General features: G+C 39.3%; 1 protein-coding gene and 1 long non-coding RNA gene across 7 annotated transcripts in view; one reads left to right on the top strand and one right to left on the bottom strand.

Annotated features, from left to right (window-relative positions):
- LOC105010010 (platelet-activating factor receptor) overlaps positions 1-11,366 on the bottom strand; it is a 40,672-nt gene extending 29,306 nt beyond the window's left edge. Inside the window, exons 1-3 of one of the 6 annotated variants that reach the window (XM_034297369.1) lie at positions 11,029-11,063; positions 10,794-10,860; positions 151-1,925 (exon numbers count right to left, since the gene is read on the bottom strand). In XM_034297369.1, coding sequence (XP_034153260.1) covers positions 826-1,908 — 1,083 coding nt within the window. In that variant the 5' untranslated portion in view covers positions 1,909-1,925; positions 10,794-10,860; positions 11,029-11,063 and the 3' untranslated portion in view covers positions 151-825. Of the gene's footprint in view, positions 1-150; positions 1,926-10,607; positions 10,986-11,028; positions 11,071-11,341 lie in introns of those variants that run through there. The other 5 variants (XM_034297370.1, XM_034297368.1, XM_029125584.2 and 2 more) reach the window with 5 other exon arrangements.
- A 5,762-nt stretch (positions 11,367-17,128) lies between these two features.
- On the top strand, positions 17,129-18,349 carry LOC109616667. Its single transcript, XR_002197905.3, has 3 exons — positions 17,129-17,567; positions 17,867-17,930; positions 18,077-18,349. It is a non-coding gene; the product is annotated as an uncharacterized LOC109616667 (long non-coding RNA).
- Positions 18,350-19,127: the final 778 nt, after the last annotated feature.

The following is a 19,127-nucleotide window of genomic DNA, read 5'->3' as shown; positions in this document are numbered from 1 at the left end:
TAAATAAAAATAAAAAATGCAAGAAACAAGAAACAGCCATTAGGAATAAATTATTAATACTTTATAAAAGTGCATCTGCAATATTTGCTTTTATGCAACCTAAAAAAATTTTTTTTTAATTAAATCACATTACACTACATATAACACATTATGGAATTAAGCAGAAAGTTTCACAATGCAATTTTACAGTTTTCTACATTATGGTTTGAGCACATTACAATAGTTAGTATCACAACATGCTACTTTATATTCAGCTTCCTGAACCATGTCTATATTAGGTGTTCAAAACCACAAATATTTCAGTTCCTTGCTCAAGACCAGCAACATTGCACATGCTGCTTTTAGAGAACAATCAGCAACATAAAATATCTATTCAATGTATTCATATGTATCATACTATCATTTATAGAAACTCCGGCATAAAACTTCAGCTTTTTTCTTTGGATTGCAAATTGAAATGTAAGCTTAATGTCTTTCACAATAATGTCAGGTAAGATACAGCAAATAATCAACAGTCCAGATAAGGTTCCTTATGAAACACAGTGTCCAGTGAAAACAAAAATCCCAACGGTAAAAAAACCTTGGGAGGAACCATGCTTGGAAGGAAGCAATACGGTTTTGCCTCCGGTTTTCGGTTGTTTGCTTGTGTCCAAACAAACCCAAGTCTAACACAGAGGCAGCATATTCAGCAGGGTGTGCATTGCTAAGTGTGGTTTGTGGTCAAGCTGAATATAACAACCCTAGGATGTGGCGAATCAACAACCGTCAGCAATATCTTTTGCCCTAAACCACCTCCTCCACAATAAGACAATGTTCGCCGGAGCTTTAAGCCTTGAGCGACCGCTGCTCGTTATGAAGCCCCTGGCTCGTCATGGAGATGTGAGTGGCAATAGTGTCAGAGCAGTGTTTGCCCTTTCCCACCCTCTTCAGGTGGTCCTTGATGTACAGACGGAACCTCCTAGTGGCAAAGCAGTACACCACTGGATCCAGGAGGCAGTTGAGCCCCATCAGCATCAGAGTGATCTGGTGGGCGTCATTCAGCCAGCGCCGTGTCGTGTCGTTCCAGCGTGTACTGCCCCAGCCCTCCTGGATCTGAAGCACCGCCAGGGTCCAGGGATACTGAACCAGGTGATGGGGCAGGAAGCACACAATGAACACCACCACCACTACGCACAGCATCTGCAGAGCCTGGGGCTTCACCCCTCTGGGCTTGGCAGAAATGGAGCCTAACGCCTGTGAGGGCGATTGGATGAGCAGGGCCCGGGCGATAAGCAGGTTGCAAGCTACGACGATGAAAAAGACCAAGAAGAAGCAGCTGACGATAACCAGGTGTGTGATGGCCACCAGGCGCTTGCTGTCTTCACTGTCTTCGTGGTAACCTTCGAAGCAACGGTTTACGTTGGCCTGGTCCTTGTTCACGGCCGGCTTCACCAGGTACACCACGGAAAAGGACAGGGTGAGCACCCAGATCATCGTTGAGATAAGAGCCCCCCGACGCCAACAGTTGGACGAGGCGGCGTCCAGTGGGCATGTGACAGCCCAGTAGCGGTTTACACTAATGGCAGTGAGGAAGAGGACGGAGCAGTAGGTGTTGATGAAGAAGAACGTGCCGCTGACACGGCACAGGATGTCGCTGTACTTCCAGTCACCTCGGCGAAGGAAGTAGTCAATCCAGAAGGGGAGGGCGCAGACGAAGAGCAGGTCGGCGACGGTCAGATTGGTCATGTAGATGCGTATCTCATTCATGGTCTGCGCTTCACGCAGGCGATGCAGCACAAACAGCACATAGCTGTTGGCCGTCAGTCCAAGAATGAAGACGATACTGTAGAACACTGGGAAGAGGGTGTAGCGGAACTCAGAGTCCAGGAAGAATGTGTTGTCATTGCTCGTGTTCCCTTTGAGGACCATTTTTACGATCGGCTCCACTGGAAAAAAGAAAAGCAGCACATTTTAATTATATTACATTATAAGACTTACATTGCAATGTTTACCCAAGTGTCCTCATCTTTGGATTAGTCTTGGGGCTTTTTATTTGAAATACCTAAGGCATGTCTAGTTTCATGCCTACACATCACATCATCATATTTGACGATTTCCCAACTTCCAATTCCCCACAGACAACATAAAACACATCTAGTATAAAATTCCACAGCAATACACAAACAGGAAGTATTTTGTAATTCTTGGGTCAGCTTCCCTCTGTTCATGACAAAAGACCATATTTCAGTAGTTGCACCAACGTGCTTCTGCTGTGTCTTCAGCATGGGATGCCATGATTATCTGTTATCTCTTCTGGCCAGTATCATACATTTTCATGAACTTATCATTCCCCTAGATAATTAAGAGGTGTTTCAGACATAATGCAAACCAGGAGCAGTATTCTTGAAGCCAATGACAGCATCTTTTGATTGAGTCTGATCTAAAAAATTTGTTTTGTAGCAATTACTGGCATAATGCCCTAATAGCAAGGAAATTATGTGCTGTGTGAGTACACATAATGACGGGATATTAATTACAAGCACTCTGACAAGTCCATGAAATACACTTAGTGGCCGCAAAACAACATCTTGGACCCAAGGAAATCACGCTGCTGTTGTCGGGGTGCAGCCAGACTCGACCCACCAGAACAGCTGAAACCTACACACCCTGATTGTCACTGTCAGGATGTCACTGTCAGGAAGTATTAGGGGGCCCAAACAACAAGGTCCTTCATAACTGTTGCGGTTAACCACAAGGACAAGGTGGCTGGCAGTTGGGAAACGACGGTTAGCGGACATCGACTGCCTCTGACCTATAAGTCTGACTGATTGGAATGGATACTGTGAACGCTTTGGAGTCACATACCTGCGAACATCTCCCCAATGCTCAGGTTACAGTGGGGAGAACAAGTATTTGATACTTACAAAGCATGTAGAGGTCTGTAATTTTTTCTTTGTCAAAATATTTAGTTCCATCCAATCCAGGTAGGAAAGGTAAGTGGCACAATAATCCATGGCCACTATCCAATTAACTTTGTTAGTCCGAAAACAACTAGAAAGGCCAGAATTGCTATGAGGCTAGTTAGTATGTCTCCCTCAATCCACTGACTTTCACACTGCAATTTTGCAAACCAAGGTGTTACAGCCTTGCACTTTCATACAGCTTTGAGGTTGTCAGGGAGGTGCTTCATGCCGTCCTCATATACTGTCCACAGCTGTAGTCCCCAGAATGGCAACCATCTTGTCCTCAAAAGGCATCCAACCTAGCCTGAACAGGGTGTTTCTCTGGATTCACATCCTCCCTACTCAGAGCAGCATTTTTTCTTCTTGGTTAAGATTGGAAATTCCTGGAATAAATATTTTGTCTTTCCCAACTGCTGTGTCACTGAGATCTTTGCCTCAACTTGTTCCCACATGTTGCCCTCGTTTTATCAATGGAGTTTTTACCTTTTCTTGGCATAGTACCTCGAGTCAAGTTTTGTTTGTTCGGTTTTGTTCCTTCTCATCACTAAGAATGTTAGTCTAGTAAAACTGCTACTTTGAAAAAACACACTGGATCCTGGAGCTATAAAACAATTAACAAACAAAAAAAATAATAATTACGTTACATCCATGAGAAACTTGTTATACTGTTGTATGACTATGTGAGTAAAAATGTCAGTATGGATTCTGTGCCCAGCATTGTACAGTTACGGCAGTAATCAAGGTTGAAAACGACCTTAAAATTAACACAGATACTAAAAAGATTTCCACAATTGGATATGTGCAGCTTTTGATATTATAGATCATAATGTCCTACTTGATAGGCAAAGAAAATGTTGGCCTCTGCAGTTATTGACTTCTGACCTGGAAGGTCTATAAACTCACTGACAGTGTTGTCTACCTGGTAACTAACATGGTCTTCTCTGGTGACAGTAGGATTTCTTAGATACCAGTGTCAGATGTTTTTATTGCTTGCCTATATGCGTTTTTTCACTGTGTCTTTCTATGTCCATAAAGAGAATCAGAAAAAACGTTGTTGAGAAGCAACTAAAAACATTGAATGCCTTCCAGGTCAGGGGTCTGGCCAAAACACTTAGCTCAGGTGTTGTGCTGTACAATGCAGTGAGAGAAATCTCTGCTAGGTGTGAAAATGTATTCACAAATTATGTTAATGTTATTTCAATTAAAATGTTGTGACAATTCTAGTCTAAATAGTCTCTATGTAGGATATAACCATTCATACACAACCATTTTGACTAAACAATGACATGAGAGAAAGTCATTTAATTTGACCAGTAGGGCTATGTCTGAACCAATTCTCCTTGTTTCATTGCAGCCCAATATGGACTAAGGTTGTCAAAGTTATTACTTTACGTGTGCGATGAATTTAAAATACTTAAGGCCATTCATATTTTTCTGACAGTGTGAACATTATTACTTTTTTTGAGCCTCAGAGCCATCTACAGTTAGAGGCTGACTTTAGCGAGAGCTGTGAGAATCACACACACTTACTTTTTACTTTATTGGCATTTTTTGTACATTTACATTTTAGTCATTTAGTGGACGCTCTTAGACCAGAGCGACTTACAATAAGTGCATTCCTTAGTGTCGTGGAAAAACAAAACGTGACAGTCTTAATAAGTACACTTGCCTTCATCGAAGTCAGTTCCGGAGAAATCAAAGTTAAGTGCTTTTTTTAGGTGGTGGGGTTGGGGGGGACACAAGTTAATTAAGATACTCATCAAAGAGATTGATTTTTAGCCTCTTTTGAAAGATTGGCAGGGTCTCTGCTGTCCTGGCTTCAAGGGGAATGTGGTTCCACCAATGACGTCCCAAGACAGAGACGATTCTTGTCCTGGCAGAGCGGGAGCTGCACACCCATGAGGTTTGGATGGCCAAAAGACATGAAGTGGCAGATCGGAGTGCACACGTGGGGTTCTGGGGTTTAAGCATAGCCTACAGGTAGGGTGGTGCAATTCTCTGTGCTGCACCAGAGGCAAGTACCTTGGTCTGGTAGTGGATGCATGCTTCTGCCCAGAAGCCATGAGTGAATTTGGGATTTTTTCCAATATATCACTGGAGAGTACAGGCATTCATGTCCTGAATTGTGTTTACTCTGCACTAGTTTAACAACAACAGCCTAAAACACGTTAGTAGGCTGCACATCTGTTAGTACAATGGATGTGAGGAAATGGGAATCTCTCTCCTTGCATCCCGCACCCCAGTCTCACTCCAAATGAGAATGCTATTTGGGTCTCCCCTAACTCTGGCATGAATCCACCAGCTAACACTCTGCTTGTAGCATGGTAAGTTGTCATTATTTAATGTATTTTCTAATCTGAGCTAAGCATTCGTGTTTTCACAAAAGCATATTATAATACATGAGTGGACTTAACAAATGACACCTGTGTTTTACATGAGTAATAGAAAAACAATTATTTGGTTGTGGCAAACTTTCAGGAAATCTAATGTTGGGTGGCCCCCACCTGAACCCCATTCTAACCACATTTCAGCCTGAACATCAAAGGACAATACTGTGTATCTATTTAAGTTTAATATTTACGTTCCTTATTCTACTTGCTTAAATATTTAACTAAAACGGCCATGGCAAGCAGCAAGTGTCATATATACCAGTACAGCAGTTAACTAGTTACACACAATGTTGCCACGTGGCATGGGCTTCATTGCAGCTATATATCCAAACGTTACATTAGGTAACGGATATATTTGTACTTTTCAGTTTGTTGTTTAACGAAGGCAGTGGTCTGGTTTGCATGACCAGGAAGTGTCTGGTATGTGTTATTGTGGCTGAACAGACAGCTATTGAAGTTGTTGACTAGCTATTGAATATTTTTGGCCAGCTGTCTAGTAGTTAGCTGCTTGAGGTTAGCTAGCTAAATATTCATTTTTGTAATGTTGCATTTGTAGCTAGCCATTGTGGCAAGGTTACATGGTTAGCTTGTGAATACATATTTTTGCACTTCTAACAAGCTATTTAACAATGCTTCTTGTTTAGTAGCTACTCGGTCAACAAAGCACAGGATGTTGGTGTCAGTCATGGCCATGACACATGCTTTTGTAGAGGTATTTATGGCTTTAACCTTATCTGTCGTAATTATGTTGACTTGTCACCTGTGTGAGTTTCAATGTGTCCGTTTCCACTAATGTGAAGAATTGCAGGTCCTACAGACACGTCAATTATGTGCATTTTCCATACGGTTACCATGATTGAGGTAGGTTTTCTTATGAATCTTTCAATGTTCAAATGATCAGACGTCACCATGGAAAAAGAGTGCATAAAGCTTTCAATTGCAATATACCTGTTCATTCTTGGCAAGAAGATTTTGTTAAGATACTAATTCTGGTTAAGCCATGTTATTGCGATGTCAGATGAGTAAGAATGTCGGGTTAATCATGATGTTTAGCTATTTTCTTGACTAAATAACTTTACGAGCAGAGCAGATGGTGCTACCAACCGCAGCTTACAGATATTACATATCTCAGCGTCTCTAAAAACAGCTATTAGAAAAGAGAACTGGATGTATCTATACTGCACCACTACAGACCTGTATCACATCTCCCTTTTATAGCCAAGATCATGGAGAAGCTTGTCTTCAATCAACTCAGCAATTTTGTGAACTCAAGCGGTCTCTTAGACAAATTTCAGTCAGGCTTCCGACCTCACCACAGTACTGAAACGGCCCTGATAAATGTTTCAAATGATATAAGGCTGAATACTGATTCTGATAAAATAACAGTTCTGGTTCTATTAGATCTCAGTGCAGCATTTGACACTGTAGACCATAGAACACTTATAGATAGGCTGGAAAATTGGGTAGGACCCTCTGGGACAGTCCTTGATTGGTTCAGATCTTATCCAGATGGCCGGAGTTACTTTGTCACCATTGGTAATCATGAATCTGATAGAGTGGCTATGACATGCAGAGTTCCCCAGGGATCAGTTCTCGGACCGCTTCTGTTCAATCTCTATATGCTACCTCTAGGCCAAATTCTACAGAACAACAACATTAACTACCACAGCTATGCCGATTATACTCAACTATGAATGAGCTTTCGAACCGTATGACAACAGCTCAATTGAATCTGTGTCATTGTATAGAGCACAAAAATACCTGGATGAACCAAAACTGTCTACAATTAAACAAAGATAAAACAGAGATTATTGTGTTTGGCAACGAAAATAAAAAGAACTAGTATCAATAAAGAGCTGGATTCACTCGGAGCTGGATAGACTCAGACCTCAGGTTCAACTGTCATATCAAAGCGGTCACTAAAACAGCATTCTATCATCTTAAAGATATAGCCAGAATCAAGGGCTTGGTGTCCCAAAAATACCTAGAGAAGCTCATCCATGCTTTTATCTCTAGTAGGGTTGATTAATGTAATGGCCTCTTAACTGGAGTTCCCGAGCACAGCTCTGGTTCTTAAATCTTTTCACTGGCTTCCAGTCACTTACAGAATAGATTTTAAAGTGGTGCTTTTAGTGTATGAACAAATTAATGGTTTAGGCCCCGAATACATTTCTGATATGTTTGAAGAATATACAGAGCAGGGCTCTTAGATCCATGAACTCAGGTCAGCTAATAGAGCCCAGAGTCCAAACTAAACATGGTCAAGCGGCATTTAGCAGTTATGCTGCACACAACAGGAATAAACTACCAGAAGATCTTAGACATGACCCAAATGTACCCAATTTTAAATCCAAGTTAAAAACACTTCTCTTTTCATGACTGAGCACTTAAACTTAAGGGGACTGTACATTAACATAAATATGGACTTTCTGTAAAATAACAGGGAAGCCCAATGTAATGAAACTGCCAGTAGTTGTAATGTTTTTATACAGACATTCTGCTTAAAATGGTGAAAACAACACTTTTTACGAAAATGGTTGCAGATTTATGGACATTATCTGTTAAAATGAATATGGACTTTCTGTTAAATAGCAGGCAAACCCCATGTAAGTGCCACACATTACGTAACCACGACCAACCGTGACGTTATGGATTGGTAATATCATGACATTACCTTCTCACAGCGCTGTGGCAACGTTATCCGAAGTTAAATGCATGACCACATATTTGGTAATTTTCCTTACCTCCTCAGCATGTCGCATGAGCGTAATTACAGGATATACGGACAAGGTAACTACTTAAGTACCTGTTTGGTAACGATCCTACCGTTATCGGAAGGAAATTAATGACCACATAATTGGTCATCTTTCTTACCTACTCAGGATATAGCAGAAACGTAATTACACGATGTACAGACAATGTAACCACTTTCGTACCCGTTTGGTAACAATCTTACGTAACTACAACCAGGAAATATTAACTACTATTTCCGTTGCTACAACGTACTTTGCTTACAATGTCATTACTTGCCACCACATCAAATATTTCAAGGTTCACCTGAAGAGCTTTAGAATACCCTAATCCCCGCAATTCAGCGCACTTCAAATAATTCTATATAATCTCCCACAACACAGACGGAATGCGAGCACAAACAGCTTGAGCGTCCCGCCATTTCTTGTTCATTATAGTTTGTACTCCTAAATAGTCGTTCGACCTTTATAGTATCTAAGCAGACTTTTATTTTACTCCAGTTTAAGATCATTCTGATTTATTTTCTCATTTAGTAGTGTCTGTGAGTTTTCACCAGTACTCTTCTGCTACTGTGGTTAGCCTACAGTACAAGTTATTGCTATTTAGAAATATTGAAATCATTCATGATACATTTTCCAATTTAGTTTTTTTGTAATTTAGTCATGTAGCCTAAATTATAGTACACCTAGCTAACTACTGCAGGTAGCGCAAGTTTTCTTTTAAGGTATACCTGGCTAAATAGCTACTGCAGCTAGCCAACAGTACTGTACGACTACGTTAACAAACTACAGCTTAGTTCGACAAGCCGACATCGTTTCTGGAGCACCGTCATCATTTCTGGACAAGCAATCTCAGGTATGCTTATTTAACTTATTTACAAAGCAGACAGATAACTATCTGTCATATAGCTAAAACCACTTTAGTAGTTCCAATCGAATAACATTATGTCTAGGAAGCCAAAAAACGTTAGCTCAAGCTACAGTACAGTAAAGTAAGTCAACTACTAGCTAGCTTGGCTGGCAAGTTTTTCCCCCAGCCTCACCCCTACTTCCTGCTGCTATGCTAGTAAATGTTTGCTTAAGTTGTTGATTGTTGGCCACTGGGGAATAAGAAAGATAAACACCTCAGTACATGACCTTGGAATGATGATCTCTGAGAAGGGAGTTGAGTGTTTGTCCAACATAGATGAACATCGAGTCACCTAACAAGTACTTCATGTAAATCATTTTACTATGAGTTCCACAAGTAATGATTCAACAAGACATTTGACAAAATTGTAAAAGTGATATAAATAAATTATGAACGAATTGAATCGAATGGCTGACACTCTGTTTTATACTGGTTTTAAACTAGTCATTCAAGTAGGCCTAACGGTTCGTTTTATTTAATTTGTGTCGTCCGTGAATTTGTATTTAATAGAACGAGAGGAGGAGCAGAAACAAAAGAAAACGGTTGAGGAATTCAAAAGTTTCTTCACTGTGCGCAAAGGCCCAACAATATCAAAGGAGAGAAAAAGAGAGCTGGAAGTAGCATTTTTTAAAAGGTTGTTGAGCGCGAAGTAAATGCGTTGAGCGCTGAGCGATAATGAGCGGAGTGGCCTGATGTGGCTTTGAGCGGGGGAGCGGAGGGGTGAACAGTTCCGTGAGCGATGAGCTGAGATTCTCACCGCTCCACTCCGCTCATGTGCTCTGGATGGGACCCATCTTTATTAGAGCGGACTGATAAAGATCTAATTGCTTGGTTGCTGAATGTTCTGTGCGAAAAACATGATTTTGGTTAGTGCAACACCATTATAAGCTACGTGGAATAGGCTGCTTAATAGGCATTAAAGAAATCATCATTCTAACACGTCGTCAAGCGGTGGTCAAGCGTTCTTTTCTGCCTCCAGTTCAAATGTGTCCTTACACACTTGCCAGTCAGATGCGAATATTTGAATTCGAAAACATTGGAGAAGTATTTTTGAAATGGAAATCTGTAATTGATCATGTTTTTTTTTACTTTTAAATTATCACAGCCATGAATCAGACTACAGAACGACTGAAAATATAATTTAAACTGATCAGAACTGAGGATAAACAGGCTATATTTAATCTCACTGTTTACAGTTTAATTTGAAACATACCCTACTGTATAACTAACATTGTTGAAATATATGTTCGACCTCAATGGTGGTTAAACCTGGCATTGTTCCATCTATATCTATTTTTGGCCAAGAAACATGATGACTGTGTCCGCATTTGTTGATGTTAATATCCCTGATTGTCCATATTTGGCTTTTCACTTCGCTGGTTGCTGACATTTTCTGACTGAATGTAAGATATTGCACAATCAAAATCTTACATTGAAGTTGCTAGATACAAAAAGCAAACATGGGAAAATAAGGCATTCTGATAAGAGCGAATAAATACATCTGAATGCATGCTCTTCAATCGGAGCCAAACTCAATGTGTCAAAATTAAGAGTATCTCGAAATCAACGAATAACTACACCCCCACAGTCATTCAATAGCTATCATATCACTCACCTTCAGTCAAAAATGACAACCAGAATTGGTTTCGTGTTCCTTCACACTACCAAGTGTAGGCCTACCCTTGAAAAATTATAATCTGCCAATCCTGGACTATGGGACATCTTAAATTTTGCTGTTCCTCAGTGCTGTCCGCTTTTGCTACCAACGTGTGTAGTTAGCTGAGGTAGAATACATCTTTACCTGAAAGGGACGTGTAAATATGTTGGTACCAGAGAATCTGGCGTCGTGTGGAAGGATCCAGTTATGACTAGTAAAGAAATGCAAAAATATAATACTATTTTAAATATCAAGTAGAACAGTGCCAAAGCAACAATAGCCTGTGTAGCCTATATATATATATTTTTTCTATTGAAAAAGACAAAAAAGCACAATATATTGTATATTCCTATAGAGATACTATACAAAATGGGCTTACTTGCAAACGCGTCTCCTCCCTCGCAAAATTCTGACTTCTTGACACTGTCACACAGTAAGATAACCTAAAACACCCCACACGCCACGCCCCATTACGTCCCAAGTTTGAAGTGTTTACGACCACTACATACTTACGGTTTCTTTTTGACACGGCTAGACAATTGGTATTACAATTAGGTTAATTATGAAATACATTAGGCTATTGTTGTAATATTTAATATATCAAGAACACTAATTGCATTGTAATTACAAACACATTTTGAATGAGTAGCGTAGGCTATGTGCGTGCACGAGTGCATGTGTGCAGTACAAACTTTCTCAGAGCCGGTGTTGTGGCGAAAATCTCCCCTACTTCGCGTGAACGTGCACTCTCTCGATTCTCATTAAGTGAAGAGCAGTGAAGAGGTCTGCCCTTCACTCCGATATGAACAGTTTAGCCTACATTTCACTGATCTTCGTAGCAGATCATATTGGCTCAGCAACGCATTTCGGTGTAGCAGGAAGGGCGGTTTCAGTTGTGGATATAATAGTTAAACAATTTCATGATATAGAACGTGCTTATCATCTGGGATTTTGTGGCCAACATATATATATATTATTTTTTATTTTTAATAATCGACTTTTGAAAGAAAGTAAATCTTCTGTATTTATTGCTAAAAGCGCCTGTCGTGCACTGCCGGCAGCCTTAAAAATGCTGTCAAAAATTAGAACTTCGGCTTCACGCAGGTCTGACATGGCGGTTAATGCTTGCCATATGGTGGAATAGTAACATGTGTTTGAATACAAGCAAGCCACTCACTCCCGCTCCTGACTCCTACATGTATCCTACAGATATCAACCAGAGGCGGTTGTAGATTTGGGGGCCCTAGGCAGAGACTGGTTGAGGCCCTTAAATAATGTATTTCTTTATCTTCTGATCCATACCGACAACAATTTGAACACACTTTCTTTCTTTATGGTTGATTGGAAATTTCACTTCCTAAGATACTTGCATTGCTGCCCCTTTCTGATGAGAGTAAATCAACAAGTTGAAAAAGTATTTAATTAAGGATATATGCTGCCATATCAGCAACAACTACAGTAAGTCATGTTGTTCAACTACAGTGAAGCGCCTAGTCATGTTGTTCAAGTGTAATGTTTCAAAATGTTGATCAATGCATTCACATACCTTGCTCAATTGTAGATTTTTCTCCCTCTTTAATGTCTTTGTTCTGGTTGCGCTTATTTCTTTCTCTCTCTCTCTCTCCCTCATTAATGTCCTGGTTCTGGTTCTGTTGCTTTCTTTTTCCCCTTTAAAGTCCTGATTCTGTTCATTTTCTCTTTCCCCCTTTAATGTCCTGGTTTTGTTTTTCTCTTTCCCTCTTCAATGTCTTTTTTCTGGTTGTTTATTTTTCTGTCTCCCTATTTAATGTCTTGTATCTGGTGGTGTCCGTGTGTGAGATGGTCCATAGTGCTTTCTTCATAACCTGTCAATGTCGAATCATGTTCAGGTATAGCTGCAGCCGCTAAGCTATTCTCATTGCCACTTGCCATGGCTGAACAAAGAATGTAAAAATCTAATGTTAGCTAGAGACCTGATATTAAAGCAATTGTTAAAATCAGGTCTAACAACAGACCGTCAAAGGTTTACCCATATGCGAAATAAGGTAACACAGAGTCTGAGACAGGCCAAAGCAAACTTTTTAATAAAAATAATAGAGAATGCAAACGGCAATGGAAAATTAGTATGGCAAAACCTAAATAAACTGCTTGGTCGAAATCTAAATAAAAACAATAAAGAAATGGAGGTTCAAATTAATGACTCGATTATTAAAGATCCATTTTCCATAGTCACCAATTTTAAAAGTTTCTTTATAAATTCTGTGAAAAAGATTACGCAGCATTTTGATCCATCTCTGTGTTCTGACAATGTCTCTGATCCACATCAGCCTGTATTCAAAATCATTGAAATCTCTGACTATGAAGTAACAAATATTATTGTTGGCATGAAAAATTCAAAAACTCTTGATGCATTTGGCCTTAATAATTTTTTTTATAAAGAGTACAAGGATCATCTAATACGTCCAATAACTCATCTTCTTAATATGTCTTTTAACCATTCTATAGTCCCTGTAGATTGGAAAGTGGCTGCAGTGACACCAATACTAAAATCAGGTATTACAACAGACATGTTTAATTATAGACCTATCAGCATACTTCCCGTCATATCAAAAATAGCAGAGAAGTGGGTAGTCAGACAGTTGACGGCTCATCTGGAAAATGTCCAACCTTCACTACATCCATTACAGTTTGGTTTTTGGTTTTCGGACCCATCACTCCACCGATAGTGCCCTGTTTGTGTTAACAGAAAACATAAAAGGTTTGCTTGACGAGAGTCCTTGTGTCGGGGCTGTCTTCTTAGATTTGAAGAAAGCCTTTGACTGTTAACCATCAGATTTTAATGTCCAGGTTGACTCAATTTAACATCTCTGATCAAGCACTTTTATGGTTTAAATCCTATCTGTCCCACAGGAAACAGTACGTGGTAGTAGATGGTGTCAAATCTCCCTGTTTAGATTCTGGACTTGGTGTCCCACAGGGGTCTGTCCTTGGGCCGGTTCTGTTCTCTCTTTTTATCAATAACCTACCAATTCATGCCCAAATGTCTTCTCGCAGATGTATGCGGATGACGCAGTAATTTACACTCAAGCAAAAACCATCCAACAAGCAGCTGCTGATCTCACAGCGGCCCTATCCTATGTGCAGGACTGGCTCAAAAATTCATGCCTCATGTTGAACACCAGAAAAACTGTGTGCATGTACTTCTCAAAACGCTTTGTCGAAGTAAGCAGATCAAATGTCTTGGAGAGGAATGGAGAGGAACTTCACCTGGTCTCAGAATTTAAATACCTTGGGGTAGTCCTTGATTCAACACTCTGCTTCAAAAGTCATGTAAAAAAAGTAGCAAAGGTTGTCAAACTTAATCTTCAAAAATTTTGGCACATTCAAAATAATTTAACTATGGGTGCTGCTAAAACATATTTTTATTCAATGATTATTTCTCATTTTGATTGTTTGACTACCTGGTCTCTTGCCTGCCCCACAACACTTAAAACCATAGAAAGTCTTTATAAAAAGGCATTAGATAAAAAACCGCTATCCCACCACCACTGTCAAGTTTTAAAAAAACATAGACTATTGGATTTTCAAAATATGATTCATTTAAAAATGGCCTGTCTGATATACAAGGTCCTTCACTCCCTCGCTCCACCACCTCTGAAGGACTTTATTAAATCTGAAGAAAATTCTTTGAGGATCACGCGAGCCTCTACCAGAGGAGACTTGATAATACCTCACAGATGTACAGATGTATATGGATTAGTGTTTGTAAACGGCGATTAGAAATGTATAAACGCTGTTTGAGCTAAATGTGAGTAAATAACAGCGCGGTCTGACCAGCCATTGTTACATTACTTTTACCTAGGCGTGCTAAAGGTGCGTTCTAAACAATACGTTCTAATCACACCGGTGTGATCGTACACTTCAAAGGGTTTAGTACTAGCCGCAGCCGCTAAACTAATACTACTAATGCTAACATTGTTGGTCACATTTGGGAGGGTGGCAATAAAAGTTTTGTTTTCATCCTTCTTCCGTCTTTTTGCTGCCCCGCTAACATGTAATCGTTTCATAATTTCCCAAGTTTCCTATTTGTCTCTCTTACTGTAGGCTAACTGATTAAGCTACCTAACTAGTTCGTGCTGCTGGGCTGAGAAACAATATGGGACAAACCATTTGAGTAAGATAGGGGGGTTCGGATTCGTGAATAATGTAATGGAAGGTGGGATATAATTTGTTTACATGTTTGGGAGAAACATAAATATGAAAAATAACATACTGTACTATATTTAATATTTTTGTACATTTTATTTAGAATTTTCTCCGGGGCCCCAAGCGTTCTGGGGCCCTAGGCGGCTGCCTACTTTGCCTAATGGTAGTGCCACCTCTGTCTACAACGTAATTTTGCCAAACTAAAACCCCAATTCAAGATATCTGTAATTACATTTTGACTAGGCAGAATGCAAGTTAAAGATATCTCCAATTTGAGATATCTCCAATAAAAATTAATTAGAAGATATCCATAACTTGATAATAGATATCTACAATTACATTATGACTGGCTGTAATTCCAGTTCAAGATCTCTATAACTGATTTATAACTTAAAACGTTATTTAGTATATTGCAAAAGAACGATCTTGATATCATAAATTGAGGGGGATTTAATATATCTTGAACTGGAATCGTGACTAGTCAGTATTAAATTATTGATATCTGGAACTGTAATTACAACTAGTCATAATTCAGTTGAAGATATCAACAATAGACATTGCGGATATCTGCAACTGATTTAAAGATATCTGTAATGAGAAACCTAATAGACATGAAGGGCAATAGTCTTTTAAAAATGACTAGTCAAAACTGAATTACAGATACCTCCAACTGTCGTTTTGACTAGTCAGAATGACGTTATAGATATCTGGAATTGGAATTTTGACTAGGCAAATTTATGTTGCAGATATCCATGAGGAATGTCCAGTCTGCCGAATAAATGTTAAAACACCTTGCCATAAGTACAAGATAGAACCCAGTATCTCTATTCCTGTGTTGATTAGAAATAGAAGGAATCGTGAGCATGCAATCTATAAAGTAAACCTATTCTGCAAATCTTATTGATGATTTTGCTGAACTACTCTCTGTTATATCAGTTGATTATAATGTGTTTATTATTACAGGGGATTTTAACATCCACATAGATAATAGTACAGATAATAATGCCAAATAACTTTTTGCACTACTGGAAGCTTTTGATCTCACTCAACATGTGAAAGAGCGTACACACACTCAAGGCCTCATTCTAGATTTGGTTATCACTAAAGGTCTTGTTATTTCTTCTATCATGGTTAAAGACATGGCCCTGTCTGATCATATCTGTGTCTTTTCTGAATCACTGATCACCCCAAATGTTCCAGTAAACTCTGTTTCTGTTAAGAAAAGGTACATTAATGAGAGTACCAATGCTCAATTTATGGAAGCCATAGCTATCCCTCCAACAATAAGTGCTGGGTCAGTTGATTTACTTCTGGATAATTTAAATGCCAAAATATTGAATGTCATGGATTGTGTTGCACCGGTAAATGTAAAGAAAAATAAGAGCAAACAGAAAACACCATGGAGAACCACCATGATGGTAAGAACCCTGAAAAGAGAATGTAGGAAAGCAGAACGTAAGTGGAGGAAAACTAAACTTCAAATTCACTATGACATTATAAACAAAGACTTGGTAGCTTCAACAATGAGTTATGCAGGGCCAGACAGCAACATTTATCGGGAATGATTAACAAGAATATCAACAATACCCACACTCTATTTGTAATGGCCGACAAGCTTACAAACCCAATAAAGCAGATAGCATCAGAACTCATGTCCACTGTCAAATGTAATGAATTTGCGTGTTTCTTTAGTAATTTTATGTATTATTTAAGTTACTAACATAATAAATATATGAACGTGAAGACGCTGGATCAGTGACAGCAGCAGAGCCTAGTATAGCTGAATGAAGTCGAGGGAGATTAACGATGTGGCGTCAAGGTAAAGTTTGGGGAAAAATTACTTGACAATGCTGAAACAAATACAGCTGTTTCGATTTTTATGCAAGTCTACATTAAAAAGAACATAGCATAACAAAAATAGACAACAATAATATTGACTGATTAATTATTAGGCTGTTTGGTGGTTTCATATTTCTTTTTAAATAACATGTTAATAGTTCTAGGTTATGCTAAGAATATATATAATGCTTGAATAATTTGTTGATATTAGGGAAGACATTGTAGCGTGCATTAGCTGCACAAGTGAACAAGTGAACATGGACAACAGAGCAGATTTAACACTATAAAAGTTTTCAAGTGTGTAGCCACATTATATAAAGTATTTCACAGAGAGGTGGTAGAGTGGGGTACCAACAGTGACTGAACCAGTTAATATGACAGGCTAAGATGTAGCACACCATAGTCACATTTTATGAAATAAAACATAATTCCACAACAACAAAATGGTGGCTTGTGAAAATGTTGAGGGACTAGTAACTTTGGAAAACCACTAGCCTCAGTGGCTGGTGACGGTTTATTTGTCAAGCGCTGGATAGAAGCCAAAATGCCAAGATAGTGACAGGCGGATTTGAAAACCCTGGAGCGGATCGCAGAAGCAGGAACGTACTAGGTTTAAAGTTTGATGCAGCAGGATTAGTGCATGAACCTGGATTTAATCCAGTTTGAAAATTAAACAATGTTGGTGTAACCCGGCCTTGGAGTTGTGGTTTTAGGTGTTCCGCTTGTTGCTGTGTATCATTTTTTATGTATTTTTTAAAATACCATTTTGTTCCATCAACTATGTGCTCCTATTAAACTTTGCTAGGAGCACAGCTGAAATATTTTGGAGGTGGGGCACCTCCCATACCACCAGTGGCACTGCCCCTAGTGCTACATCTGATGATGATACAGAAGGTGAGTTTTCAACAATCCCAGATCAATATGTTTATATGGATAAACGTGCATTTTGTGAGCTCAAACAACTTTTGTTTTGACAGACAGTTGCATTGCCTTTGACATAGTTATGGTGGATCATGCCAGAGATGGAGTACAGGCTCTATCTTGCGGCCATGAACAGACACGGCCCACTTGATCAAACGAGGACTTCCAGTTCTTTATTGTCATTAACCAACCCCACTTGTTTTCTCGAATATGACACCTAACATGCCTAGCTTTAATTATTAACAATATTCCAATATAAATTATTATTATAGACGTCTGCATCCAGTGATCCTACTGTTCCTTCTGTGTCTGTTTTAACCTCAGCTGATGTGAGAGGTACGTTATTAGCACAGCAGCCTTTGTATTTGCTCAGTTCACGGTAGAATATCCTGAGATTAATATTTCTAATTCTAAACCTTATTTCCTTATTGGTCCTACTACTTCTGTGGTCATTGGGATCAATGTCATATCTACTCCCTTAGCGACCTCCAGCCTAGACGATGGATCAGCAGCTCCTCCAGTTGACCCAGCTGAGTGGTCATCTATCTTCTCCGACTCAGACAGGACTGATCTGGTAAGCAGAGGTCCACTGCCATTAAAGGAAAATTTCACATTTCCTAAAAAACCTGATGGTCGAAGCTTCCGCTACCACTACACCTACAGACAATTGATTAATGGGTAAAAAATCTAGTGGACCTGGCTCATTTATTCAAAAGTAAATGATGCAGTCTACTGCTTCATTTACTTGCAGTCCACAAAACTTGTCATAGTGGGACAAAGGGATTGGGTTAATATAGGTGCACTATTAAACCAGCATGAAAATAGCCTTGATCGTTGCATCAACATGGTGAAATGGAAGAATTTTGCACTTCGTCTTTCAAATGGGGAAGCAGAAAATAATCGCTGGAGATAAGTTCTCACGCGCTTGATCAGTATTATTCAGTCCTTGGCAGAAAGGAATCTGGCGCTCAGGGGATCTGCTGATACATTACATCAGGACAACAATGGGAACTTTCTAAAAGAAGTGGAACTAATGGCTAAATTTGATTCTGTTTTGAGAGATCAAGTGAGACAAATTGACCGTGGAGCACAGCATATCACATACTTGAGGAAAACTATTCAAAATGAGCTGATAAGCTGTATCAGTGATAAAATACTGGAACGACTGGTGGCAGAAATCAAAGATTCTAAATATTATGCCATCGTTTGGGATTGCACCCCTGATGTCCGTTGTGGTGTGCCCTGTAAGTCTTAGTAAAACACCAGAGATAAAGGAACACTTCTTGGGATTTCTCATAGCTCCTGAATATACTGGTCAAGGCTTGTCCATACTAATACGTAACAGGCTTTAAGAATTGAACATCCCTTTCCAGGACTGTAATGGACAATGGTATGATAATGGTGCAAACATGAAGGGCAAAAATAAAGGCGTGCAAGCTAGGCTGTTAGCAAAGAATCCTCATGCTTTTTATGTGCAAATACTTTAAATACTTTTTTCAGATTCTCCTCTAAGGTGGGCCATTGTGCAGAAGT

The sequence above is a fragment of the Esox lucius genome, chromosome 15 (genome assembly GCF_011004845.1).
Source record: "Esox lucius isolate fEsoLuc1 chromosome 15, fEsoLuc1.pri, whole genome shotgun sequence".
Classification (NCBI taxonomy): Eukaryota; Metazoa; Chordata; class Actinopteri; order Esociformes; family Esocidae; genus Esox; species Esox lucius.
Note: the sequence above shows the minus strand (reverse complement) of the source record. Positions and strands in the feature narration are given on the sequence as shown.